The sequence below is a fragment of the Lepidochelys kempii genome, chromosome 21 (genome assembly GCF_965140285.1).
Source record: "Lepidochelys kempii isolate rLepKem1 chromosome 21, rLepKem1.hap1, whole genome shotgun sequence".
Classification (NCBI taxonomy): Eukaryota; Metazoa; Chordata; order Testudines; family Cheloniidae; genus Lepidochelys; species Lepidochelys kempii.
Genome location: NC_136400.1, coordinates 8,218,885 through 8,246,877, shown reverse-complemented (window position 1 = coordinate 8,246,877; position 27,993 = coordinate 8,218,885). Strand labels below are relative to the sequence as shown.

Sequence of the window (27,993 nt, the reverse complement as noted above, 5' to 3'; positions counted from 1 at the left end):
GCCTGTTTCCACCCCTCCAGTCACAGGGTGGAGAAGGAGGGTGGGGTGAGAAGTAGCGGGGTGGACTGGAGTGGATTGCAGATTGTTGTAATTGGCCATAAATCCAGTATTTCTATTCTGTCCATGATTTTTAGTGTCTAGCAGAGTAGTGAACTTAAATGTCCAGTCTCTTCTTTTCAAGGTGTTGTGCAGGTTTCCTTTGAGAATGAGGACAGATCAAGTGACCGCTTTGTGAAAAGTGGTCACCCACAGGTGATGCAGTGTGTTTGTCTTATCGTTTTCCTGTGCGAGTTCATTCGAGTGTGTAGTGATGGTCTGGTGTCACCTACAGAGTTGCTATTGGGGCATTTAGTGCACTGGGTGAGGTCCACCGCATGGTGGTGTGATAGGCATGTGTAGGAACCATGGGCCGATAAGAGATTACCTCCCCCGCTTTGTCTCTCTCCAATCCTGGGACCAACACGGCGCCAACACCTCTCCTTCTGCAGTGTCCGTTCAAATCCCAGGTTATGCATGAAGGGGCAGGGAAAAGACCCACCAAGTTTCTCTTTCACCTCCTGTCTGATAGGTGAGAAGTTCTTTGATATTGACAGTGGCCGGAACACGCCACTGCACTCCCCGCCCTCCGAACACTACACCATTGTCTTCAACACCTTCGTCATGATGCAGCTGTTCAACGAGATCAACGCTCGCAAGATTCATGGCGAGAGGAACGTCTTTGATGCCATCTTCCGGAATCCCATCTTCTGCACGGTGGTGCTGGGAACCTTTGCTGCCCAGGTAACAGCCACGGGCGCTGAGAGCAGTGTGGGTGCGTGTGGACTAGAGATAGACAGTGCGTGCTGAAGAGAGGAAGGATGGGCCAGTGGTTAGGGCACTAGCCTGGGTCTCAGGAGAGCAGGGTTTGATTCTCTGCTCTGCCACAGACACCCTCTGTGACCTTGGGCAAGTTCCTTAGCCTCTCTGTGCCTCCGTTCCCCACCTTTAAAAGGAGATAATGGTCCTTCCTTACCTTGCAGGGTGTTGCAAAGATAAATGCATTAATGCTGATGAGCTGCTCAGATACTACGGTGATGGGTCTATATACCCCTAGATAGAGCTAGAAATGGCCTTGAAAACTGTGTTTTGCCTGACCAAGAAGTAGTTTGGATTCAGGGTCCATTTTATCCAGAGCCCTGCAGTCAAGGTGGGGCTAGATAAAAGGTTCTGGTTCTGGCCCGACTCCCAGCCAGATGCTGACATGGATGAGCATGCAGAGTTTCCATTCTGTTGCTCTGGGGTTTGAAGTTTTACAGCTCTGAATTGTACATCCTGTACAGGCCACTGCCTGGGCTGTTAATTTTGTCCATTTTTCAGTAAAAACACTTGGCGTGTGCCTAGTTGTTAAGCCTGCCACTCCCTTTTGAGACGAGGAAAATTTGAGAGTGGCTGGGTGTGTGGCGCAGAAGCCTCCTCTCACAGCATCTGGGGAGCTCGGCTGCAAAGAGCATTTATTGGAGAGTGGGTTTCCAGAGCTGTCCAGATGATGCCCTTTGCTCGGTGTTGCGACACTGGGCTATGAAAGAGGATAAAGCACAAGTTGTTGTGGTTTCTTTGACCCTTTTCTGGGTCTGGATGAAATACCTGCTCCAATATACTGGCCCGACCCAGGTGCAAACTGGAACAGGATTGGGAGAACTAGTCAAAATCTTCTTACAGTGGAAATTTCTTTTCCATGAGAAACCGCCTTTTCAGCTTTTTTTAGTTTTGAAATTTTCTGGTTTGTCAGTGAAAAACAGTTCGGAAATTTTTTTTTTTTTAAAATGGGGGTGATGTGGAATAAAAAAACTGAACATTTTCAAGGAGCAAATACTTAGTTTCCCTCCAAATGCATTTGGTGGGAAATCCTTAGCATTTTCCAGCCCCCCAAGTTGTAGCTTTGCTGTCCTGCACCCAGTGACACCACTGGCCTACACTGAAAGCATCCCGAACCGGCCGCTTGAGGAGGAAGAAACTCCCAAATGCCACGCAACCTCTCTGACTGCGTGTCCCCTCTAACAGCCCCCCGGCGTGTGCTCTTCTTTCCTGCACTGCAGATCCTCATCGTGGAGTTTGGTGGGAAGCCGTTCAGCTGCTCTGGGCTCACCCTGAGCCAGTGGCTCTGGTGCATCTTTATCGGTGTTGGAGAGCTGCTTTGGGGCCAGGTGAGGGCTGGGCTGATGACCCCACCCCCACGGTATATTTCCAAACCCACAGCCCCAATGGAAACATTGGATCACTATCCCTCTATCTACACACACACGTTTGTATAATACCTAGTCCTGCCATGAGTGCAAGGGACTGGACTAGATGACTTCTCAAGGTCCCTTCCAGTTCTATGATTCTATACAGGAGTTAGTGTCTCCCTACTTCCTCCTCTTCTCTCTTCTCCTTCCCCCCCCCCCCCGCAAGTTTGCTTCCTTCTGCTAAAAACAGAGGGAGAGCTCTCGTCCTCTGGCTGGGGCTGTGAGATGAACACCCTCTTTCCCCACCCCATATATGCCCTGGGGGGTTGCCATAAAGCATTGGAGGGGAGTGCTGCTCTAGGCTGGCAGATGAGGGCTCTCCCTCTTTCTAACTACTGCCTTTTGAGCCACTCGGGGCTGCAGGTGAGCCAGCCTGAGCAATACTGCCGGGGGACTCTTGGGGGATGGGGAGCACAGATGTGTCATGCCCAGGTCGGTACAGGTGATGGCGAGGGATTAACCCATGGTTTCCTGTGTCTCTGTAGCTGATCTGCAGTGTTCCAACCAGTCAGCTGAAGTTCCTGAAGGAAGCTGGACATGGTACCACCAAGGAGGATATTCCAGAAGAGGACCTGCCGGAGGACATGGATGAGATTGACCATGCTGAAATGGAGCTCCGGCGGGGGCAGATTCTGTGGTTCAGGGGCCTCAACAGGATACAGACTCAGGTACCGTGTGGGGCACTGAGGTGCCGCTTCCTGCTTTCCCAGGGGCCCTGGCCGAAGAGATCGAGGGCCATCCTGTTCCCTGTGCAGCTCCTCGTGGCCACGGTGACACTTCAGCCCCTCCAGGGTCTAGAATTCCCACTGCCAGGGCCTTTCTGATCAGTGAGCCAGGCCTGTGGGCATGCACTGCTGCTTAGCCGTGTGTGCATAGCACGCCCGATTCCCAGTGGGGCCAGGGTTACAATGAGAGTTGGGGGGGTTGTAGCTACTGTGGGGAAGGATCTGTGCCTTGCACAGCTGTGGGGGGCAGGCTCAGAGCTGCATGGCCCTCTGTTAATGGGGCTTGGGCAGGTGACCTTGCAACCATGGATGGTGCAGCTGGATGGACATCAGTGGGCCTTTTTCTAAGCATCGTCTGCAGGATGGCTGCTCCCCTAGTGGGAAGTAGACGCTGGGCAGCCTTAGTCAAGCCCTGACAAAAGATCCTGCTCTAGGACGGCCTGTCTACCTGCAGTCTGGGATGGAGTTGAATATGCTGTGGGAGATGGGGCATTTAGCACCCAGGTGTTCTCCTTTTTTTCTGCATTGCAGGTGTGTAAGAACCCCGTTCTATAGGGATCAAAGCTCCACCCCTTTCCCTTCCCCACATGTCCTCTTCTCATTCACTTCAGCGGCCTTTGGATCAAGCTGTTTCAAACCCCAGACTCAAGATGAGGACAGCAGCCCGAGCTGGCTTAGTTTGGTGGAGTGGTAGAGCTGCTTGTTGGGACTTGCCACTCTTGAGTGCCCACTCTGTTCCTAGCAGGGAAGTTGGGGCTCTTCCGCATCAGCTGTTTTGCACAAGCATTATTGGCTTTCACCACTCTGCAGCCAACACGCTCTCTTGCTCTGGCCACCTTCGCAGTGTGGTGGTGACCCGTACCACGGTGACTTTTCACACTCCCTCCCCATTGGTTTTATTTATCTCTCCTCTTCCCTGCTGCTCCCCCAGTCTCCTGATAAGTCCCCTCTCATGGGCCTCTCCATCTACTGTCCCCCATGCTGTAGCTAGAAGGGGAGAATTGTACGAGGGAAAGAAGCCTAGTTTTGGTTTCTCTAATAGTTTTCTTTTCCGTTGCAGTTTTAAAAATCTCACTGACCATTTTTAATTGTTTTTGCCAAAGAGCATATTTGTCCTTGGGACCCTCCTCTGCTCTTTCCCCCTGAAAGGAAGCGTCTCATCCTGGAGAATACAGCTTGCACACGAGCTGCTCACGTTTCTCTACCAGCCATTCCCTTCTCGATGTTTCTCTTGTTAAGCACCCGCTCCCTGCCCCCAGGGCCCCCTCTGCTCCATGCTGGTAGAGGCTTTCTCTGTCCTGCTCACCTCCTGCCCCACATTGGGACGGTACAAGGCTGGGGATGAAGAGGTGGGAGGCAAAGACCAAAGTGAGGAATGCAATGCCCAGTGACCTGCAAGCTCCTGAAGCGTGCTCCCAGACGGCTAGCAGCGGGCTCTCCTCCTTGCTTTCCTGGGTCAAATGACGTGCTAGGAAGCTCATGTATTCAGCGTGGATGTGAGGAACAAAGAATTCACGCTCTTCTGCAAGTGGCACATTCATTTCCCCTCCTCATCTGCTCTGGGTATTTCCCTTGTGTTGGCCTGTCCGTTCTTCCCTTGCCCTCTGACGTCCTGGCTGCAGATTGGGCAGTTGCCTAATAACATAAGCTGTCCGGCTGGGAATAGAAGGGGCTTTTCAGCCCCTTGGAGCGGGGCCTAGTATCTGTCGACCTGGAGCGTCGCCATTGCCCTGGCTCCAGCTAAACAAGTCTGAGGGGGGAATTGATAGCCAGAAAGCATCTTCCTCAAAGGCCTCTGGAAAACTTACCTGCCTGGAGGAGTCTGTCTGCTCCCTACCACTACAGCCTCATAGGCACAGCAAGGGCCAGTCCTTTCATTTCCCTTTGCTCTTTACCCAGCTCCCAGGAACCAGAGCCTAGTGATGAGACACGAGGGGGAAGGGAGTGGGATAACTGCTGAGCTGCCTTTGGTTATTGTCACGCATTTATTTTTCCTTCCCAACTCTCCTGCCTTTGACAAAACCACGCACTACCAGAGCGGGTTCTGAGGGGCTGGGGATGCTTCCCTCTGGCATCCGAGTCCGGTGGGAATTTCAGAGTGAAATTCCTCTGAGGAGAAGCGGGAGGAGGTGTCATTCGGGTGGGAGCTCAGGACAATATCTGTGAGTAAGTCCATGTGTGGCACATGGAAGCTATTATAAACCCAAGAAGAAATATCTCCTGAGACCCATATTGGCCAGGCTATATCCTCTTGGCTTTGTACAGTGGTTTCTTCTTCCCTGCCCAAGCAAGCAAACACCCACCCCACCCCATGTTCACCTTTTTTTTTCCACCACAAAGGCTACTAGAGGTTTCTGAATGTGAAGATACCAATCTGACCACCTCCACTTCTCCTGCCTAGGGACCCTGCCAGAGTTACCATCTGATTGTTAAACATACAAGGGATAAGAAGGGAGCAGTGTTTGTTTTGTGTGTTTCAGAATCATGTGATACACTTGGAATGAGAATTTTAGGGTGGCTGCATTTCAAAGAAACAAGGGGGGCTGGGGCCAGGGCCACTCCATGGAACAGAGGTGCCGAGATGAGGCCTCAGTATTCTCATGGACGTTGGATTCATGAAGCTTGGGCACTGTTCAAGTGTAGGTACCTGCTTCCAGAACAGTGGCCAACCAGCAAAAGGTTCCTTAAGCCCACTGGACTGGGAGATGTGCCCATGTGGGATTCGCATGCATGTCCTGTTTCATATGTGGAAATTGTGGTGCTCACAGCCTAAGTGTGACACTTTTTTTATTTTTGCAGCACACAGGAAATGCATGTGATCCACACCAAAGCCACGTGTATGTGGTTTAAAAAAATATATATTGGAGCATGGCCCACATTGAGGTCACTGTGAGTTGTGTGTTGAAAAACACAAGCCGGGGGGTACATATGACTGAAGCCAACATGTGACTTTTGTCGTCTGAGCTCCTATTCTTTTAAGCTTTGGTGCTGGCTTGTATCTGCCAGTCTGGGTTATTTTTGCAGTGGGATATGGGGAAAACCAATTGCCTTGGGGTCAGATGTTGCTGGTCATTGGGACACCGGCTGCGTTTGCTAATTTCTCAAGCTAGCCTGCCGCATGATAACGCCTTTGGGAATACCATCCCGTTACAAGAACGATCCAGACTTGCCGAAGTACGGTAGGTAGAAATTTCTGTAATGTAGTGCTGCAGAGGTGATGCAGGTCCTAGGCGTTGCCTCCAAACCAGTTGGAAGAATTGAGGTAGCGATACCAGTGGCCACCATGCAGTGCCCACGTGTCCGTACTGGAGCCCGTTTACTGACGAAGCTTTGCGTTCTTGCCTCATGAAAAATGCTACTTGCTTTTGCAACGCTATGCAAAGCCCTGGGCTCTTTCCAGCGTATGTCTGTCCTGCAAATCCCAGCACACCCGCCTGGAGATCAAAACCCTGGAGTTCTAGGCTTCCAGGGGAGTGTCCTAAACAAATGTGCCTTAAAGGAAAACTGCAGTGATTCTTTCACGATAGCCCTGGCTGGTCGCAGGAAAAACGTGCCTGCATCGCAGTATGAGAATGAAACCAGGAAATGGCAAAGCAGTGCATGGAATACCCACTAGGATGGACTGGGCAGCTGCGTGCCCTTCCTTGGGGTTACCGTTTTTAATAAGGATCACGTGACCAGGGCAGTGGCCAGAAACACAAGGAAGCTGCAGGGACACGTAGCCGCCTGGTTCTACCTGTATGGACCAAGAGAGAGCTAGGAGAGTCAAAATTCAGCGCCATGTAAATCCCCAGGTGTAACTGGCTACTGCTCTGAGCTTCCTTCCTTGGAATGTGTCCGCAGGCTGATGCTGCGGCTGCTTCCTTATTTCATAGCTGTTGTGGTTTGGTTTTGTTTTTCCTTTATATTTAGGGCATTTGCATAAATCACTGGGTGGTTCAGGGCCTGATCCTGAGAGGGGCTGAGCATCTGTGAGCCCTTTCAGCTTTAGTGGGAGTTGTGGACACTCGGCGTGTTTCCGGAGTCAGCCTCTTACTCAGTCCAATGAAAGACCTGACTGATTGGAAATGCTTTTCTATCCCATTGCCGTTTTCTAGAATACAGGCTGCACACTGTATCAGTTGCCAGCTCACACCTGCACCCATCCCCTCCCGCTCTCTGTCTCTCTTTCTGCACCTCCTGCAGGTTGCCTTTATATACTAGATCCTTTCCCCTCACTGCCCCGACTCCTTTGGGCCTGTAAAGATTGCACCTGATGCAAACTACAGAGAGAGGGAGGGAAAGGCTGAAAGCTAACGTCTAATCTTTGCTCCATGTCTCTGCTTTTGGATCACCTGCCAAAACTGTATTTATGGGAATGTAATCTGAAATGGGTTTTTCCGCTCTTCTCCCTACCCACCTCCATCCTCTCTTCCTTATTGTCTTGTCTTGTTTGTGTCTGTCCCTGTCTGCCCAGCCTCCCCTCCTCCCTCCCCCCTTCCTCTTGGTCTCTGACTGTGGGGCGAAGCTATCTCACTCTCTGATTCTTTACAGATGGACGTAGTTTACACATTCCAGACCGGCGCCTCCTCTTTACAGGGAGCCCTCAGGAGACAGCCTTCCATCGTGAGCCAGCACCACGATGTAAAACATGTTTCTAGCCCAACCCATGTAGCTCTTTCCTCCGTCAATTCCACTCCCACCACCTCTGCTGCTGCTGCTGCTGCATCTCCTACTGCGGGCAGTGAGTGATAGTCTCTATTACAATGCATGACTTCCTAATAACCACGAGAAAGCACTTGCATCGACCTAACCAAACCTGTTCTCTCTTCCTCCTCTTTTATCCTTGACTTGGCCCAATGATTCCTTGTCTCGATGCAGGGGCAGGGTGGAGAGGCCATTTGTTTCTTTTAAAGCTGTTGCATCTTTAACCATGTTTTAAAACCCTTTCCGGTTTGTTTCCTTCTCTCCTCCTTGTTGCTGCTTTTATCTTTTCTCCTCCTTGCAGGATTTTGATGGATGTTTTTTTTTTTCCTTCTCATGGGTGCAAAATTTGAGGTTCTTTAAAAGAACCATGTGGGACGAAGGACCCCCCCCAATAAAATGGGGGAAGCCATTCTTTCCACAAGTCAGGATTTCTGACATGGCTCTCCTCAAATCCTCTGAGCTGGTGTTTTCCCTTGAGTCTTAGCTTGTTGGAGGTCAGCAGGACCACTTAGCTTTAGCGCTAACTTGTAGTTGAACAGCCCCCAGACTGGCCTTCACAAGAACTTGCATGTTGCGTGAGCCACAAGTCACTGGAATTGACAGAGCCCTGTGCAGAGGACTACTGCTTAAGTTCCCCCCACAAAGCAATGTTGCGAGGTCTTAGGGCCATAATCAGGTCCGCTCTTAAGCACGTGCTTAAATCACAGTCAGTGGGCCTTGAGGACGTTTTGAGAGTGAAGCATCATTTAATGCTATAGGGCCAATCGCACGTGTCCAGAATATTGAACGGTCCAGTAATTCTGGGCACAGTGTGGGCCTACCACCACCTGCATGGCACCAACCCCCTCCACATGACTTTGCATGTGAGGTCATGCCACACGGGAGGCTGCCATTTTGAAGAGCGTGCCGCCCCACCCCCACCAATGTGACCTTGCACGCACAGTCCGTACGAGGACATGCTGGGGGTGGGGGGACAGCATGCACTTAATTATGGCATCCCTGGTCCGATACAAGACAAAACCACATCCAGTTTTGTCTCAGACGGGGACAAACCACCTCAAAAAAGGACTGCCTGGTTTATAAGCAGACAAATGACCTCCCTATTTAATGCTGTCCTAAGTAGGAAGCACATGTGTAAGTGCTTTCCTGAATTGGGGGTTACATGGGATGCTACTGGCATGTAGGCCTGTTTCTGGGCCTTTGAATTTCACCCTGTATGTGCAAATTAGGTAGATCACCTAGACAGCTGATTTTAAAAATGTTTATAGAATCTCACTGTCCACTTACATGTGGAAACACCTGGCACTGAACGTGCCAAGGTTGCGAGTGCACAGTTAATCATGCCTAGCTCTTCTATGGTACTTTCCATCCATAGATCTTCAAGCGCTTTGCAAATTTAGATGCCAAGTTTGTGGGGGGGGAATCCTGGCCCTGTTGAAGTCAGTGGGAGTTTTGTCATTCAGTGGGGTCAGACTTGCATGTTGCGTGAGCCACAAGTCACTGGAATTGACAGAGCCCTGTGCAGAGGACTACTGCTTAATTCACCTAGTGAATTTATAGGGGTTTGCCTTTTTGTTTACTTGAGCCTCTATGCACCAGCGAATGGGCTTCTCAGAAGGGAATCTGCTCAGTTTGGGGGAGGATGATCAATATATTTAACCACACAATAGAGCTCCAGCAAAGGGAGGGAAACATAGTGGATGCCAATGTGTTCCACCAAAACACCATTTTTGCTCATTGATTAATGTTCTACTTGATTGCGGGAGGGAATTGATGAGCCCTACCAGATAACTTTCCCAAAAGCTAAACCAGGTTGCTAAGGGTTCCCTCCATTTTATCTAGACTTGGCTCTACTTCCTTTCTGCTGTTCTCTCTTCTTCTAAAAACTGTGTATCCCTGAATACAGATTAACTGAGCCGCTCTGTCTTTCCCCTTATTACTTCCTGGTGGAAAGTCCTACAGTGCCAGATCTCAGCAGTCCTGAATTGGGTGGTGATGTAACAAAGGGGAGACCTCATGAGTGAACCAAAGCTGGTGGCTTGTAGATTTAGGCTGTCTCTCCATTGGGAATTTTTGCCCTAATTGTAGCTATCGGTGTCCCAGCTCCACCAAGGCTGAATAGGGTAAAGCACTAGGGTAAAGGGCAAGCCACACCTTTGCATTGTTGATCTCTGTTTCAAAGAGCGGTGAGCTTGGCCAGTACAAGTGGTAGCTTGACCTAGGGGTTTGCCTGGGTTCACCTAGTCCAGGGGCTGGAATTGGGGCAAACTCCCAATGTAGCTGATGCTTGAAATGCTGTGGAAAAGTTGGAATCAAGAGGAAAAGCAGGTCCTTGTTCTGGGCATGGAAGATAGGGGGTGTTCATTTTCAGAGAAATTGAAACATGTCATTGACATCACCCTTTGTGTGTCTGCATAGACTCTAGCCACTCCTGTGGATTGCTGACATTTCTGCATGGGAAGTTCTTAAACTGTTCCGCTCCCCATGAAGTGGCCATAATTAATGCAGTGCTCTGAAAACTCGCTAGTCATGGACAAACGTCCTACGGCTTGGAATTGGGGGGTGGGGGGATCATCTGGATAAGTTCAGATGCTTGATCCGAACCTGAGGCAAAGGTGGGCTGGGTAGTCTTGCACCGAAAGGCTTTCTTGCAAGGAGCATCAGAAATCCTGCTTCTAGCTAGGCTGCAAATAACAAGAACAACATTTCTTGCAGTTTTTTCTGAACTTGCACCTGAACCCAGAAGTGCTGAGTAGATGCTTGAAAACCAAACACAATGAGAAAAAGCCAGTGAAATGTTTCACCCCTCAGTGATGTGGTTCCAGTTTGGAGCAAGGGTTTGGATGGACTTTTATTTTCTCCAGACTGGTGAACCCATCCCTAAACTGTTCCTCCTTTGCTTGTCTTCCTACTCAGAGATCCGTTAACAACAAAGTGGAATTTGCATTGGTTTTATGTTAGTTCTGCTGACAGCTTCTTACGATGATCAACCGCAGAAATAATGGGGCCTGCATGGGGGAAGGCAACAAAATATTTCCTTGATGAGCTGAGTGGGGAATTAACATGTTAGAGGAGCCAAAACCATACATGGACATCTGGACCAACCAGTTGTAATTATCCTCCTGGATAGGTCGCTGTCTGCACAGTTAAAGCCCAGAAACTTTGGATCTAAGAGCACGAGCCTCTTCTGTCTGAGCTAAAGGAGCAGCTGTGCTCGCTCTGCGGAAGAAGTGGACTGATAAACCTCTGCATGTGATCTAGCCAGAGGCCGGAGACAAAGTGCCATGCTGTTAGGGGAGGTTACCCACTTGTGTTAAAAGCTGAAAAGCAAGTGATGGCACTAGTTTTATTGCTGCACGTGGATTTTTCAGAGCAGTCTAGGGAGTTTAGCCACACGTTTGGAATGTGTCTAAATCCCTTGGGCTGCTTGGAAAATCTCTAAGCGTTCATTGTTTTATGCAGACCTATCATTCTTGGTTGGCTTGCTTGTTTTTTGTTTCTTGCGCTTTGTAGCAGTGCAGTGCCTATTTCTCAGAGGTCTGTGTGTCGATCGTTGGTTTCTGGGGTTATCCAAGTGTGCACCGAACAGGGTTGGGGTTTTGTTTTCACTTTTGCGGGGGGGGGACGGGGGGGGGGACTTCAGGCTTCAGAGAAGTGGGTTTTTCTGGCACTAATGCCAGCACAGCTAACTCCCTCAAGCAAGGGTACCTAAAAGTTAGGAGGAGGAGTAATGTTAAATATTCTGATGGCTTCATGCCATGGCTGATGAAGGGGTAATATACAGGCATAATCCTGTAATGGTTGGGAGATGGACTAATGTCCTGGTATGCAATAAGGCCAAAAACTTTTCCAGTAGAATCCACGAATATTCTGCCCCCTTGTATATAAATAAACTGGCCTCCATTGCCTTTTGGCCTAGGTCTTTTCCAGCTCTACATTACTCTTCCTCGGTAGCTTTGTGGTACGATTGGGGTTAAGAAAAGGAAATGGGAGTACCAGGTTGCTCAGCTTGGAAGGAACCCAAAGCATCTGGGTTTCTCTAGCTACTTCACCCAATCCATCGATCATAGACGTGCTCCGGTGAGAGAAGGCTTTGAATTCCAGCTGCTCCAATGTTGTCCACCTGGATATAACCTTCCCTTTTCACAGGTTAGGCTGTATGGCTCCCCACTGTGAAGGTGGACGCTCAAGTCTTCCCCCAGATCTGTGTGTTTTTGCCTGTCTTCCGGCCACTGCAAGCCTGTGTGTTTGTGTTCTTATCTGTCCATGTGTGACATGAGAATGGGCTTGTTTTACTTTTATAGATTAAAAGCTTTTGGCTTTCAAAGCCCTCCTCATGCTGGTGTCAATGAGGATGTTCCATCAAAATGTTCATGGGTCATTATCCTGAGGCTTGGGAGCACCATCATCTGTTCGAGTGGAGATGCCAGCCCAAAAGCATGTCTCTGTTAAAGTGGGGGACACGGGCATCCTATAGGCTGACTTGTGAACCTGTAAAGTTGGGGGGAGAAAGGGGGTCTCATCTCACGCTTCCCTTTGTGTAATGCCTTGTTTTTTATGCTTTGTGAATGTTGGCATGCTGTCATTGTGCTGACACCAAAGATCTTTGGGGAGTTTTTATCTTGGGTGTCTGGGAGGTGGTGATGGGAGGGATTCTGGCTGGTGTCTCCAGTTGAGTCTGCTGGTGAAATAGTAACCAATATTTAACCCAGTGAATTTCATGAGGGGTGGGTGGTGGTGTCCCCTCCTGACTTACCAGGATCGATGGCCTTTTCTCCAAGGTACAGTGGAGAAAGTTTGCACACTTGCGAATGGAGGAATTGAGTTTCTCCTTCCTCCTTTGCTTTCTGTCCATTTAGCTGGGACGTAGGGCGGGTGTTGAGACACGCTGGAGGCTGCTGTAGTGGAGTGGTGCAGGCAGAAGCAAGGAGCTCTTGCAGGCATGTGCATCTTCACAGGTGTTGATGCTTTAATGAAGTGCTCCACGCTACCCCTTCTGGGCCAGTCTAGGTACCAGAGGACTAAGAGCACTGTGCTGATAACTTAACTCCACAGGCAGCATCTGAAAGCGGGTAGGCGAAACTGACTAGATGGTGAGTTCAGAGCAGTGGGCGAAGGTGACTCAGGGCTGGGTGAAGGCACAGATCTCTGCTGCTGGTGGGGGATGCTCAAAGCGATCTAAAGCAGTGACTTGAGAGTACACTGGAGTGCTAACAACTCCCTCCACTTCAGGAATCCCTGAGTGACCTTTTCATTGAGGAATTTATGCAGGAGGTGAAATTAGAGGATGATCCTTTTTGCCCTCAAAAAACAGAATCTGCTCCATTTCCGTCCAACGCAAATGGTTGATTGGAACTCCCCCTCCACTCACTGGGGGAAGGAGTGAACCCAGTGGGTTGCAGCAGGTCATGACTGTAATGGGATGATGATGAACATCTTTGGAATGTAACTTTCAATGAGGGCTGATGTCTAGGCTAAACCAGTGTCTGCAATTCCATGACCCCCAGCACTCTCCAGAGCCCGTTGGCGGGCTAAGGTTGGGAGCTGTGGACAGGAGTAATTCATGCAATGTGAGGCATAGCACTCTGACAGCATGGGAACTCAGGAATGTGGCCAGAGGTTAATTAGAAATACTTGGGGGTGAGGGGGAAACAAGTAAGTAGCATTTTATTTTGCAAAACCAGGGTGCAATTTGGATCTGGATAGCACTTTTCTCTGCCCTCTCAAGGTTGAGAGGGTTTGGAGTAGTGATTCTGGTTTGTCAGCTCTCTATAGAAGCCATTTAAATGTACGAGGATGCATTCATTGAACTGACCTTTAGAATGCATACACCCTGAGTGTTCCTTGCGTACAAGTCATTCAAGGGAACGGATGCAATCTTCCGCGCTCCATGTATGTGCATTGGCTGCAATGGAATGACCTACATCGCACGCACACGTGCGGTTTTGCAGGTTTGGGGTGAGTGTGACCATGGAAACCTGCCACATCCCGCAAGGCAGAGAAGTCACCGTCACCAAAAATGCAGCGTTAACCAGGTCATTGCCTACTTCACCTTAGTGTATTGAAAATGTGAATTGCACCTTAAACCTGTGACCGAATAAACTGACTTGACTGCACGGTGGGGCAAGAGAGCGTTAGGCTTTCAGGCTTGGATTTTCAAAGGAACCTGAGGAACTTGTGAATGGGATGCCTTAGGCTCCTTTATAAATTCTGCCCAACTTGAGATGCAGAGGGCCTGATTTGCAGAAGCACTCAGCCCCCATGACTGTTGTCGGAGCGAATGGGAGCTGTGGGCACCTCACGTCTCTGGAAAGCCAGGTCCGACATATGTCAAGCTGGGCACCTGAAAGCAGCGGCTGCTTTTGGAAACGCTGGCCTTAAACGTGTTGGCACAGGCAAGGATCAGAAGCTCGTGACCAGAATCTAGACTACAACGTGGAAACTCGCACCGCTTTGGTTTCCTCCTTGCATGCTCGGCTGGGTACGTTTGTTGTTAGTGCCATCTGCTTGGATCTGCCGCTCCACGCGGAGTTGATGAAGCCATGACACCTTTAAACTGATTCCTTTTTATAGGTTTAAAAAAATAAATAACTAAAAATGCATCACTTCCCACTTGCCTAGAAGCCAAATCACTGTGTGTCTAACCCACCTCTCTTTTGAGTTGTATTTTCACTTTTATTTTGTCTTTTTTGTTAAACACACGGAAGCGTGTGCGTGCACACACCAGAACTAATGCATTTTGATTTCCATTCATTTCAAAGTGATCTGTTTGGAAATGTTTGTCTTTTCTTACAGCTTCTGAAGTCGCCCCATAGTCGGTTGCCCCATCACACACCTACTCCTGAATTTGATCCATGTGGCCATCCTAGTTTCCCATAATTTCTCTTATTTTTATTTAGTTTTGTTGCATATTGTGGTGGTGGTGGTGGTCTTTGTTTTTTTTTTTTTTTTTTTTTTTTTAATTTTTCACCTAAAGTCCCTGAGATCTCCCTACGGCTGCCTCTCACCTCTTCTCTGTTTATCCCCCAACCTTCTGACAGATCAAAGTGGTGAATGCGTTCCGTAGCTCTTTATACGATGGCCTCAAGAAACCCGAATCCAGAAGCTCCATTCATAACTTCTCAACTCACCCTGAGTTCATCCTGGAGGAAGACGAGCCTCGAACCCCATTCCTCGACGACGCAGAAGAAGACTCCAAGACTGATGGACTCGAAAACAAAGGTGGGAGTAGCCCAGGTGAATCCTTCTCCCTCAACCAAAATAACAATGCGGTGGACAGCGATCTAGCCGAGAACACCGTCCCAGAGTTTGAAAGCCCCTTAGACGGCCTGGAATCATCGGTTTGACCTTTGAACTTTGATACTTCCTTCACCCTGAGTCCTGTGTGATATCAGCACCGATAACTGATATCGCAGAGCGGTCACTTCATGTTAACTGCTCATATGTATACAATTTTGTTTTCCTTTTATGATTTAGTGGCAGGAACCAGAGTCTCATGGAGTTGGGAGGGTGCTGTTTGCAGTGGGTACTCGCCCAGGTGGGAAACAAGTTGATATTTCTTCTCCTTGAGTCGGGTTCCATGTGTCCGTAGGGGTTTTTCATTTTGAAAAATGCATGTTAAAAGAAAAGGTTCAGATTGTCTTAAATAGTCTTACATGCACGCTCGCCATCTGAGGGTGCATTTGTGGGGTGACTTGGGGGTCTTTTAGCTTGTGGGATTTGACCCCTGGTAACATCACACTTGGGGGTGGGGGAGCAGCAGCATGAAGGTACAGATTTAAAAATTGAACAGGGGGAAGAAAATCTTGAATTGTGTTAAAGAGTAGGAAAGGGAAAAACCAAACCGGTATTCCCTGCGGGAGATTCTGATGGTTAGAGCATGTAAACCAGTCTTCCACCTTGAAAAAATGGTACCTAACCTTTACTACTTTTCTTTGTATCTCTCTCTCTCTCTGTTTCCAACATGCTAACTGTGATTAAAAACAAGGGAGGAGGGTGATTTAAGAGTCTTAAATATGTTGGCTAAGATGTGATTTGAAAAAGACCCTGCTTTGTTACAAAGTCCCATGGGAGATGCTGCCACCATTGCTGGGAATGTTCTCCAAGAACTGCAATGACTGGAAATAAGAAGTCTTACTTTCTGCGGAACTTTTTAAATGCATCGTTTTGCTCTTGAACTGTATGATGATGGTCAGCAAGAGTTGTGCATAATTGAATAGCAAATCATTTCTGAACCACTTTGGGGAGCAGAGGTGTTTTTGCGTGTTTTTTTTTATACTGTCGGATTAAATATTCCTTTGGCCCTGGAGTGAGGCTAGCTGCGGCTAAGGTTCATCCCAAAGAACATACCATGTGCTGTACATCCTTTTCAAAGCGGTGGTGGGGTCTGGATGGGAATCGAGTGCCAGCTGCTGATGGAAGGCTGGGGCAGCTTAAGGCTGGGTTTTGCTGCTGGATTTTGCAGGTCCCTTAGGACAGAGAGAAGAGAGACTGCAGTAGGGAAGGCCATATTTGCATTGGCCATATCTGCATAATCCTATTCAGTGTACATACCCGCCTCATGATGGAATTGTCCTGTCTGTGTCTCTAGGGTTGGATGCAAATGGGGGCATTGTCCTGTAACATGGCTGTCTTACTCCTGGGAAGGGAAGGGCACCTCCTTCATCAGAACTTCAGAGGAGGCTTGATAGCTAGGCTTTGCCCCACTCTCCCTTGTCACAAAGGTCCCCTCTCCACCTTAAACCCAAATTTGCCTCTCCTGTTGCCTGGATCTTGTTGCATCTCAGTACTACAGACAGATGCAAGAAATGATGATCCGCGAAGCTAAGGTCATAGCCAATGTAACTTACTCTGGACAAATCCATTCCAGGATGTCTTGTGCTAATTGTTAATGTGGCTATCGGTTTTTTAGGTTTGTCCCCTGATATTTAGGTTGTGGCAGGGTGAGAGGCCTGGACTTGAGCTTTTGATCATCTGGGAAGCCACTCAGTGAAATAGTTTTGAGCAAACTCACTTGTGAAGACAAGGAAGGGCTAAATCATGAGTGATGGGAGATGTCTACAACTCCTGTTGACTTCACTGGGTGCTTTTGTACCTCTGAGTTTGGCCCTAGATTGGTGTCATTGAGAAATGCTGTAGAAGATTACCTACTTTACTCCCTTATCTAACACTTATTCAATTAAAAGCTGTACCTGGAAGGAAAAAGAGAACCCACTTGCAACTGCCTGTATTAAAGGGTTTGTGACAAAAAAGGGACAGGGGCCTTTGCCCAGTCTCCTTCCCAACAAGCAGATATATCTTACTGAGTGACGTGTTCTTTTTCTTTTTTTTCTTTTCTTTCTTTTTTTTTTTAAAAGAACGCACAGCAAAAACTCCCGTGCCTTTTCCAAGCACTGCCCAAAGCACCGTCTGCCACTTGGGAGCCCGGTACTTTGCCAAGAAATAAGTGTTCCTTAAACAACCCAGTACGGACTCATGCCCTGGCGCTGTCACGCTTCATTCCACATCTGTTCAGGGTAGACCAATGAAAGGTCCTTCTCACAGGGTCTTCTGCTCCAAGGCTAGTAAAGAGGAGGGGATGCTAGGCTCCACAAACTGCCAATACCAAGAAGAAATAACCACCTGTGCATCTTAATTGCAAATCAAAGCCCATCCCTTTCATCCAGAAAAACCCACCTGCTTCCTTCATTCCTTTCATTCTTCATGTGAGCTATAATTGGGAGGGATTAAGGGGGAAGTTTAGCTGTTTCTTGGTCTCTTACATGACCTATCTGATGGGAAAGAGAAAAGGAGTTTCGTTTTTCTGTTCTCAAGCTTACATTGCTTAAAAGATCATTTTTCTATTTTAAGTACTTGCAAAAAAATACAACTGATGAAAATACGGTGTTCTTAGGCGCTTACGTAAATATTTATTAAATACTTTTGGGGGACACGGATTTTGTTTGTTTTTTTTATTACCTCAGACCTGTTTTTTTTTTTTTTAAAAGGGGGGGGACTTTGGAGTAAACGCTTAAAACGTCACTCCCAGAAGTCTCTGACTGGCAGGTTACCATGAGGGTCTGGTCTACCTTTAGTCAATTTATTTTTTGTTCTAGTTTCAATCGTTGGGGGGGGGGAGGGAAATTATATATAAATATGCAAAAAATATAGTTTTCTTTAGATCAGAAACTGATATTTTTAAGTCAGCCATATGTATTTTGTTTAAAGGAAAACAAAGCTGTAAATCATGTGTCTGCAATGGAATGTGATCACATGACTGGCAGTTTAAAGTGACAGGTAACTTAAGGATTGGTCAGACGCCAATCGACTTCCTTTCTCTGAGCAGCCATCTTTGTACTAAAAGTTAGTTGGATTACACAGAACCGTTTTTATATAAATTATGTTGGTATGGCTGGTTGCTTAAAGTATAAGCATTTATTGTGCATACTTTTTTATGTAATATTTTTTTCTATTTAGTTTCAGTGATAAACTGGCAGTAGCTAACTATGGCTTAAGTTATTGAGGAAACTTAAAATGGGGAGAGAGAGAGATGGTGCATTCAATTTAAAAGGCATGGTAGCCTAAACGAATTTCATGAAACATGCCTTGAAAGATGGAGAGAGGTTTGTTTTTTTTTTTTTTTACTGCCAACAGAACGAGTCGGGGGGAGGGAATTAGGTAGTGCCATATCAGACAGGAAATGAAGTAATCTCCTGTGATACGTGTTAACTTGCCTTGGAATGCTGTGTTGTTAAAACACTTTAAACTATTTTGCGTCCAATTCTTAAGGGTAGGGTCTGTTTTGTTTTGTTAAATCAAGTGGCGGATTGGTACCAAAGACATTACATCACTTCCTGTGTGCAATGGTGAATATCCATTTCTAGGAGCTTTCATCATGTGATTAGGTTCGAAAGGGGGATGTTTGTTTGCACAGGGATCTGACTTTAATTTTCAAAGGTTTTGTGCAATAAGTTTTTAAGGAAAAACATTTACAACAAAACAAGAAAAAAAAAATCTCCAGAAGGAAAAATACTAAACTGAATTTTAGCCATGGGTAGGCTGTAAAAAATAAATGAGCTGGGGCAGAGGAACATGTTCAGTCTGTCCCTCATCTAGAAGCTTTCTCTGCGGGGAGCATGGATGATTTGTGGCGGGTTTAACTTTGGATCATGCTGGGGAAGAGGCAATTCAAAGCCCATGGCTGACTCCCACGGCCTTCAATGGGTTCTGGATCAGGCCTTCTGAGGAAGGGATCTTCGAGAAGATCGGTTGCTATAGTGACTTCTTCCAGCATTCCACCAAGCAGGGACCCTCTCCCCTCCCCCCCCGCCAAAAACAGTCACGGCCTTTGATTTTCATGTATCCCAAGGTTTTCTGCCTTCACATGTGTTTTTGGGGCAAATGGCTGTTGACTATTGTCTCTGGGAGCTACAGCCCCAAGAGGAGGGGAAGGGTGATGGTAGTTCTGTTTGTGCCGTGAGAAAGTCTTAGATGACTTCATCTTCTGCTTTCCCTACCTCCTTGTGAATTTACCAATTTTCTGAGCTATCCATAAGGATCTCCTGAAATGTGCTCTGAAAACTCAACTCCCCCACACACATATCCCAGCCGTAAATCTTGCTGAGAGAAGGACAAGTTAAGTGTAGTTGTGGTGAATATAACTTTGGCCTGATAGAACTGACCATAACTCCTTCAGGCTTACCTAGGATTTGTGGGTCAAAAACAATGCTGCTTTGTGGCTTGTGCTGTCCTATTCATGATGGTGTCTTTTCCCTTTCCTTGTCAGTAATTCTGCCCATCTCTTCCTCCTCGCTGTCTGACCTCTTGTGCTTTATGCCTCTGATGTCCCTGCTGACCCCCCCCCCCACAGAGGGGGCTGTGGTTGGGATGTTAAGTTAATTAGCCTTTCAGCAAAGTCCATGGCTAAAATGGCCTTTAGTTTATTTCCTAACCCTCAATAAATATATATACAAAAATATACTTTGTATGTATATATTTATGTGATTCTCTTTTAAAAAAAAAACAACAAAATAACCAAAATCTTTCTTTTGAAAAGAGCACGCAGGTTTGAATTTGAGTTTTTTTCAGTAACTAGTATAATAAGCACTGGTATTTTTGTATTTAAAAAAAAAAGAAGAAAAAAATGACACAATAAAAGACTGAATATTATGTGGTATGCATGACATTAAAAAAAATGGTGGTTTCAAAGCAATATGTACCCTGGTGTGTTTGCCATAACCTAGAATCCAGCTTAAAGTGCACCTGATCTGTATTTGCATTTTGATATTTAATCTCTCTGTATGATGTTTTGCATGTAATTTATATGGTTCTTGGGGAGGAAAAAAATACTTTTTTGAATGAATTGTCAACTAGCTGCTTCTGGGAAAATTTGGAACTCAAAGCAGAGAACGCTGTGATTGGAAATGGAAGGGGCGGGGGGAAACTACGTAACGGAAGATAAAGCGGGGGAAACAAAGGGGTAACGTTTTGAATCAATAAAGCTTTTGCTGTTGAGCAGAAACAATGTGCGAGTGCATCAAGAGAATAAAATGTGCCCACACGTAATTGTGCTGTCCTTAGTGTATGTCTACTAGCTTGTGAAGTCACTGATCATCTACTGAAGCTGAGATGAAGGATTGCACTTAAAGGCTCACCTCAGAGCAAAGCTGTAGTGTGGAAACTGGTGGTGGCTGATTTTGTTTCAATCTCGCACCATGAAAAAAAATTTATTTAAAAAGGTTTTCCAACCTCCCTCTTCAGATATGGATGACTGTACTGAACTGTTTGTTCCCATCGTTCTGACTTCTACCATCTGCGAGCAAGGTCCAGAAGCAGCTGTCAAATACTAGCCAAAGCTAATGCCTTCTCACAGATATGGCCATGTGGACATTTTCCCATTCCTCTGACGGTGTCCCTCCAAAAACTCTCCAAATGCAGTATGTGGCAATAGAGTTGAACTGCATCTTTCTAGTGTTGACCTCAATTCAGTAAAGCCCTTTAAATATCTAAGTCCATCCCTCTTTTAGTCACATACTTAAGTGTTTTGTTGAGCTGGAGTCTCAAAAGCAGTTAGCTATTGAAATTCATCCAAAGATGTAGCTGAAACAAGTCCTGATCCTTTGGCATTTATGCTCAGGAAGGGCTTTACTAATCGGAGTAGTCTTAGCAGCATCAGTGGGACTGTTCCCACAAGTAAAACTATTCAGGGCTTTCACCATTTTTAGGAGCAATTTTGAAGACGTAATGGAGATTTTGACCACGTGGGGGGGGCGGACATCCCACCTGTCACTACTGCACAGTCAGCTCAGGAGAGGAACTTGGGCTGAAGGCAGAGCTGGGGCTAGAGATGGAGACTTGTGGGAATGAGGGCAGAGCTGGGCAGTGAAGTTGGTATAGGTGGTGCTCCCTCCTGTTGGGGCTGGCCTGGGTGCCCCGCGCACGCACCCCTCCACACACTTTCAGTGGTATGCCCCCATAGTTTGAGGACCGCTGTCCAGAGACCAGCAAATCAATTGATGTGAATTAAGCTTAGATCAGAGCTTACGTGACTGGGAGAAGTGGTTACAGGAATTGTAATACAAGGGCCGGGCAGGGTCACCGTTGTTCCCAGTGGAGTGCTGTCAAATAGTGAACCTCTTCTTTGGGATCACACACTAGCTAACCCCTAAGGCCTGTCTCTTTGGTTTTAAAAGATGCAGTCAGAAATGTAGTTTATTCTTAAAAGTAAAAGCTGGTTCTGATTGGATGCTATTCAGCAGAAATGCTCCAAATTTTCCCAATGGTTTCGGACCTAGTCCTTTTTTCTGAACAGCAGCTGCGATGCTAATTTACAGAGTTGTGTTGTTTTTTCCCATACCCAGTTATGCCAATAATTGTGGCTCACTGTCAGTCTCTCATTTTTGTGCATAATTGTATGTTCCTTTGTGATTGTGTTGGCCTGTTGCTCCTTTTGTGCGATAATTTGGTTGGTTGGGCATTGGCAGATACGAGCAAGATCATTATTCCCACGGCCACTGAGCTTGCATCTTTTGTTTCCATCCTGCCACTTTGATGGGAACTCAACTGCCGTTAATTCTACCAAGATATGTTGTTATGGGGCCAGGTTACCAGCAGCAGAGGCACTGGAATGGGGTCACTGGTGAACCACTTTGAGGTCCCACAGTAGCCAAACTTGTGTGTGACTGGGAAAGACTAAAATATTGGACTCCATGTGTCTCCATCAAAGTTGGGCCCAAACTGAGTGGAGAAGAGAGATCAGGATACAAGCCCAGCAGATTGGGCCCAGATCCTCAAAGGTATTTAGGCACCTAACTCCTTACACCTTTTGACAAGCTGGGCCTTCCTCCCTTAGGCTCTTGGGGTGGATAAATAGGGCAAAAGTTCTGTTTAACATAAATGGCTTTGCACAGAGCTGTAGCATGACCTGGATTTGGTGTGAAACAAGCAACTTCATGTCGCTGAAATTGGTAGGTCGGGGAGTCCAGCGTGCCCCTCATTACTCAAGTTTCTTTTGCTGGAAAGGCCATGCTCCCTAAGGCTGGGCCTGCATAGAGTTTGAACAAATATAATTTTTTTTCAGTGGGAGGGGTGATTTCCTACTACTGTAATTATACCAGTACAAGCCCTAGTCTAAATGTAGTTATACTGGCATAACTTATTCTGCCTTCACTTATTGGAATAAACTATCCTGGTATAAGCACCTTTATATTGGTATAACTGTATCCATGTAGTTACAGCAGCAGACAAGCCCGTGGTGGTGATCACTTTCATGGGTGGGCATAGCTAATCTTAGCGTTAAATTTCAGGTGAGATTCCTTAGGTTTAGTCTACATGAGGAAATTTACCAGCATAATTAATTATTTCTAGTTACATTGAGAAGTGTCTCTATATGAACGCTTACTCCAGATTAAAAGTGCCTTCTTTCTGATTTTTCCTGTAGTGCTTTTGAAGGGTTTAAATTAAATTAGAAAAAAGGCACAGTTATTCCAGCATAAGAGTGTCTAGGTGGGGAAATTTACCGGTATAACTAGCCGTATAATTATGCCAGTTTTTCCTGTATGGACAAATCCTTAAACCCATGGGTCAGATCCTCAGCCGCTATAAATCAGCGTCGCATCCTTGAAGCCAATGGTGCTCTGTTGACTGACACCTGTAATATTCAGGAGACTCACCGCTGCAGAAAAGTTCTGCTTTTCAGAAGTGCAAAGCACCTGTGATTCCATTTCCAGTCAAAGTCAGTGGGAGCTGGAAGGGGCTCAGCACCTCTGAAAAGTCAAGCCAGAATTAAAAATTACTACTTTTTTCAGAAAGGAATACAACTGATTTAAAAAGGCTCCCATCTGCGCACAAGTGTTTACTTCCCCCTGCATGTTACAGTGTAGGGCTAAGTATTTCCTGAGCTTTTACCTCCTCCTGAGCCAGACTTTTGGTACCTTGGCTAGTTTGCTAACTGCTTTTGGGTCTTGACTCAACTCCATTTCACAAGAGCCTCCTACCTCATTCTTCATTAACTGAATGGGGTGGTTGACTGAGAACTCCTGCAGCCTGCCTGGGGTCGCGATTTAATGTAAGTGACGAACTTTTGCTGCTTTAAACAGCCAAACAAAAAAAAAAAAAATGGACCCAGCGACTCACTGCCTTAGTCTGTGGTTTAATAAGAAAAAAAAGCAAAGCCTCATTAGATATCAGTGCTACATATTTACTGCTTCTGTCCTCCATGTCTGTCGGCGTCTATGGTCCTCCACTGTGTGTCTCTGACAAATGCAGACTGAATAGGGGAGGCCATCAGTCATTCATGGGCAAGCATTTTTTAATCCCGTTGTAAATAAAAAGAAACAAAATTGTCACCTATTTATTTCCTTCCTGGTGTGTTTTGGGCTTCATCAGCGTCAAACCAAAAATAATAAAAAGGGAAGTGTGGGGGTAGGGTAGCTGTTTGTGTGTGGCTGGTATTTGCTCTCATTTCATAGTCCTCTAAGCATGGGGAGATGCGGATGTTACGTCAAGGCGGGCTGGGGTCTAAGATGCACAGGACAGACATCTCTGCCTACTCCCCTGCAGGCCTTTTATTAACACCACGCTCGGTCTCTCTCTAACTTGCCCCATTGGGTTATTTCTTGGAATGAGCTGGGCCAGGGTGAAGCACTGTACTTGAAATCGCTAGCTCCACGGGGCTACAGTCAGGCCAATGGGACCTTGAGCGATCTAGCTGAGAGCTTGTCGGTACGCAGCTACCCTAACTCTGCCACTGGCTGCCATCCATTGCTCTAGGAGTGCTCCCTCTAAAGGCCTGCCGATGCTTGGAAAGAACATTGTGTTTGACATGTCAGTCACCATACCGTAAAATACGCTGAACATTCACATGGGCCCTAGGGTTAACCATACCCAGCTGAAACAATGCTAGACCCGCTCATTCTTTTCTGTGCTGAGTTTCACATTATATGAGCTAACATGTCAATTCCATGTGTAGACACTGGCAAGTTGGAGTTTGCATCAGTTGAGCCTAATGGGGTTTAGCTTAGCTTGCCCTTGTCTAATCTGAGGGATCAGTACTGGTGAGTTAGGCAGTAGTGGCCAGCAATCAGGCTTAGCCTGAGTGTGCACAAAATCTAGGAAGCTTTTTCTGCCCGGTGATTGTTTGTCTTTTCCTGTCTCTTATCTCTGTCATCTCTTCCTGGTTATGTTTTATTTCCTAACCTTTTAATTCCCTCTTTTCTGCTGTGAACACCTAAATTTGGTTTCTCTCCATTTCTTTATCTTTCAGTCACACCTTTCCCTGCTGCTGACCTGGGGGCCTAACCGGTGGTGCTTTGTGTTGCCATGCGGAGGCCCAGCATTAGTTTTTCTGACACAGCTGCTTGATACCTCAGCTGGTAGCTGTAGCGTGGCTACACTTTGGTTTGAGGGAAGAAGAATCTTCGATAGCTCATTTAAAAAATAAGGCTGATGAGTATAAGGAAGGGAAACCTATCCCATATGGCTCATCTGTTTGCACTCACAGGGCTTCAGTAGTGGATGTTAAAATGGAGGAGCCCCTCCAATATATCCGCTGTAGAGAATAAAACAATCTTTCCCTCGGTTCCAGTGCTTCCTTTTGTATCGCAGAAAACAAGCTCTTGTTAGGACCAAGGCTTTCTCCTCTAGTGCAAGGCAACCAGTTTAAATGCATTGCTATTTTTGTCATGCCATGGGTGTGCATAAGCCGGGCTGGGTCTCAGAGCCAGGTAGGCTTGCAAGCCAAGTTAGAGGTCGTGCAGACATACAGGCACGGTTGGCATGCAGAAGGCTTATAGCATCACCCTAACTAAGGTGATTTTTTTTTTCCACATAATGAAAATGTGTGGTGGGGTAGGAGAAAGGAAGCACAATGGGAGGAGTGAATGACCCATTATGTAGGGGTATAGCCAAGAACTGTTCAACAGCAGGTGGGATGCTACACCCACCTGTGCAGGTTGAAAGGCTGGCTCCATGCTCTGCCGCTTTGCTGCCTCGTCTGTCAGAGGAGACAGGAAACTAACGTGATGGGTTTTAAGGTTAGAAGGGGTCATTCTGATCATCCAGTCTGAGCTTGTGCAGAGACTCATTGGAAGGCAGGGCGGAAAAAGACTTCGAGAGGCCCTCTAGGCCAGCCCTGAGGCATAGTACCGATCTCTGCCAGTCCCGTTCTGATGCAGCAGCTGGGTTGCCTGGGGTGAATGAAATATCCCACAGCCCTCCAAGAAAAAGAGGAGATAACCCTCAGCATGTGGCTCAGGTTTCTGCTTACCAAGCAGGTTCCAAGAGCCAAAGCTGTCAATTAGGTGCTGTACGTGTGCTACAGTAATGTCCTGTGTTACCGTGAGCTCCTTGAATTGATGCCCTAAGATTCATGTATTTAGATTGCAGCTCACCATCCCCATAGGTAAGCCGCTTTCAAGACACTGAAAGGACAAAAATCAAAATATTAAGGAAACTGACAACGGTGTCAAGTCACCAGTACTCCAACACTGATGAGTCATTAATGCAAGAGCACCAGATAATGGCCATAATATCCAGCTCCTATTTCCTGCCCATCTCCTCCCCAATCACTCATGAAAAGTTTCCTGCACCGTTGCAGTGTGTGCGCGCCCAAGAAGTTAACAAAGGCTCTGACAGGCCAGGGGCAAACGTACAGGGAGGTTGTGGAATCTCCATCATCGGAGATTTTTAAGAGTCCGCTAGACAAACACCTGTCAGGATGGTCTAGATAATATTTAGTCCTGCCAAGAGTGCAGGGGACGGGATTGGATGACTCTCGTAGTTCCCTCCAGTGCTCCGATTCTATGTTCCAAGTCCATCCCAGAGAAGGCCCTGCCAGCGCTGTTTAACGTGAAGTGGGTCCAGCTCAACTGCTCACAGTCACAGCAGTTTCACACAGAGAGGGAGGCAGGCAGGCAGGTCCCAAGCCATGGATACAGTTGTTAACTAACAGCTTTCTCCAACGGCATGGAGTTCATTGAAAGCTCCTGCTCTATTTGGTGGCATCCCTGCCTTGTGAATCTCTGTCACACACTTTAAAAGCCCCCTGTCGCTAATCCAAACTATGGCAGCTACAGAAATATTCCAGTACTTTGCTCATCTGTCACCACAGATGGAAAGCATCGACCAGGGTGTCAAGTCTAATGGCTCCCAAGCTAGGATCTGTTGACCACCATTGGCTTGCAGAGCATTCACTGATGGTCCATGGAAATCTGTCTGGTCAGTAGTGCTGGCGGCTCCTCGTTTCCTGCTGCTCCGATGCTTTAGAAGAAGCTAAAAAAACCCTAAACTTTCCCAAGGATACTTTCCCACACAAGCAGTTGTTCTGGTCACTGATGTTATTTGATCATCAGTGGGATGGGAAGTGGGCTGCGTGATTGTGAATGGGAGGGAATGTGTCCACAGGACACCCACCCTCTGTTAAGCTATGGTCTGTGCTACGCAAGTGTTTGAGAACTCCATGGCATAGTAGCTGACTCCAGCATTGTTCTCTGGACAGTATTTTTCTAAAGCTTTGTCCAGTCTAGATTTAAATGTCCCAAGCCCTGGGGCTCCTGTCCTTTGGAAGAAAGCACCTTCGCTATGAGCATCACAAAGCACTTTAACAAACAGTAATGAATATAGCCAAGTATCACCCCTCATTATACAGATGGGGAAACTGAGAGACGTGAGATATCTAAGGACACGCCAGCCCATGAGAACAGAGCCAGGAGTCCGGAATCCAAAGGCCTGATTCTCTACTGCCTTGCACCTTGTGGGATCCTTTTCACCTGCGCAAAGTGAGTGTGCAATGCTGCCACATCAGAATTGTCCACACTCATGTTCACTCGCCTCTTACTTTGCACAAGTGTAAATGACAACACAAGGTGCAAGGCAGTGGGGAGGGCTTCTAGGCCTGTGCCTTCACTATGAGACCATACTACCTGCCACAGTGGGAGGCTTTAGGGAGTTGGGGATGGTGGCTAACAGCAGGCAGGCAGCTGGACAGTCAACATCTCTTGGCAAAGTTCAGTGATGGCAACTGGACACCCAACAAGGTCTGAGCAAGATTGGGAGAGGGCGGGTGAGGAGTTAACTGGGGGTCAGGTAAGGTAGAGGTGGGGGAGCACAGTCACACTTGTGAACATGAGGGAAAGAAAGAGACAGGGAGCAAAATAAACCAACAGGTACCAGGAGCAAGTGAGAGGGGAGAGAAAAACAGAGTGGGGAAGCCAGCCAAGGAGAGGAGGGAGTTCCTGGCTATTCCCTCTGCTTGCTTGGGTTTGGAATTGGTGTCTGACAGTTTGGATTTGACCGTTAGAATAACCATATTTGCTCCCATTCTCCCCCCGCTCCTCTCCACACACAGAGTGAATGCTTACCAATTTCTTCCAGCAAGGGAGAAATGGATTGAAGGCTGGGGGATGTGGGAGTACCAAGGGGATGCACAGGCATGGACCCCACGAGAGGGGATGCTGTCTCAGCCAGGGGAGAGGGTGGCTGTTTTATCCAGCACCCCTGTCTCCTCTCCTCCCAGATCCCTTTCTCCTTCCTACATTTCAACCTCCCTTTTTCCTTTCCCTCCTTCATCCTTTGTTGCCTTTTCAGCCTCCTCCTTTGTCGTTTCCCCCTTTCATTCTCCTTCCCATTCCCTCTTTCCTTCTTCTTTTGCAATTTGGCTAATGATAGTTTGAATTAGCAAAAATATTTTTCCAGCTTAAATCCTGTTCTAGTAGTATCAGAACATCCATGTCTATTTGGATGTGCCTTTGCATCAAAGCTCTACAGGTGAAATCTGGGCCGAGTGAAGTCAACGTGGCGACATGCAAGAGTACTTTTATGGCTTTATAAATCTATACCAGTCA

The 27,993-nt window shown here is 47.1% G+C and overlaps 1 protein-coding gene across 5 annotated transcripts in view; it reads left to right on the top strand.

Moving 5' to 3' along the window:
- The window catches only part of ATP2B4 (ATPase plasma membrane Ca2+ transporting 4), a 103,838-nt gene extending 80,335 nt beyond the window's left edge, over positions 1–23,503 (top strand). For 3 of the 5 annotated variants that reach the window (XM_073320111.2, XM_073320112.2, XM_073320113.2), the window contains 4 exons: positions 569–780; positions 2,076–2,183; positions 2,750–2,932; positions 14,716–23,503. In XM_073320111.2, coding sequence (XP_073176212.1) covers positions 569–780; positions 2,076–2,183; positions 2,750–2,932; positions 14,716–15,021 — 809 coding nt within the window. In that variant the 3' untranslated portion in view covers positions 15,022–23,503. Of the gene's footprint in view, positions 1–568; positions 781–2,075; positions 2,184–2,749; positions 2,933–7,522; positions 7,713–14,715 lie in introns of all 5 variants that reach the window. The other 2 variants (XM_073320115.2, XM_073320114.2) reach the window with 2 other exon arrangements.
- Positions 23,504–27,993: the final 4,490 nt, after the last annotated feature.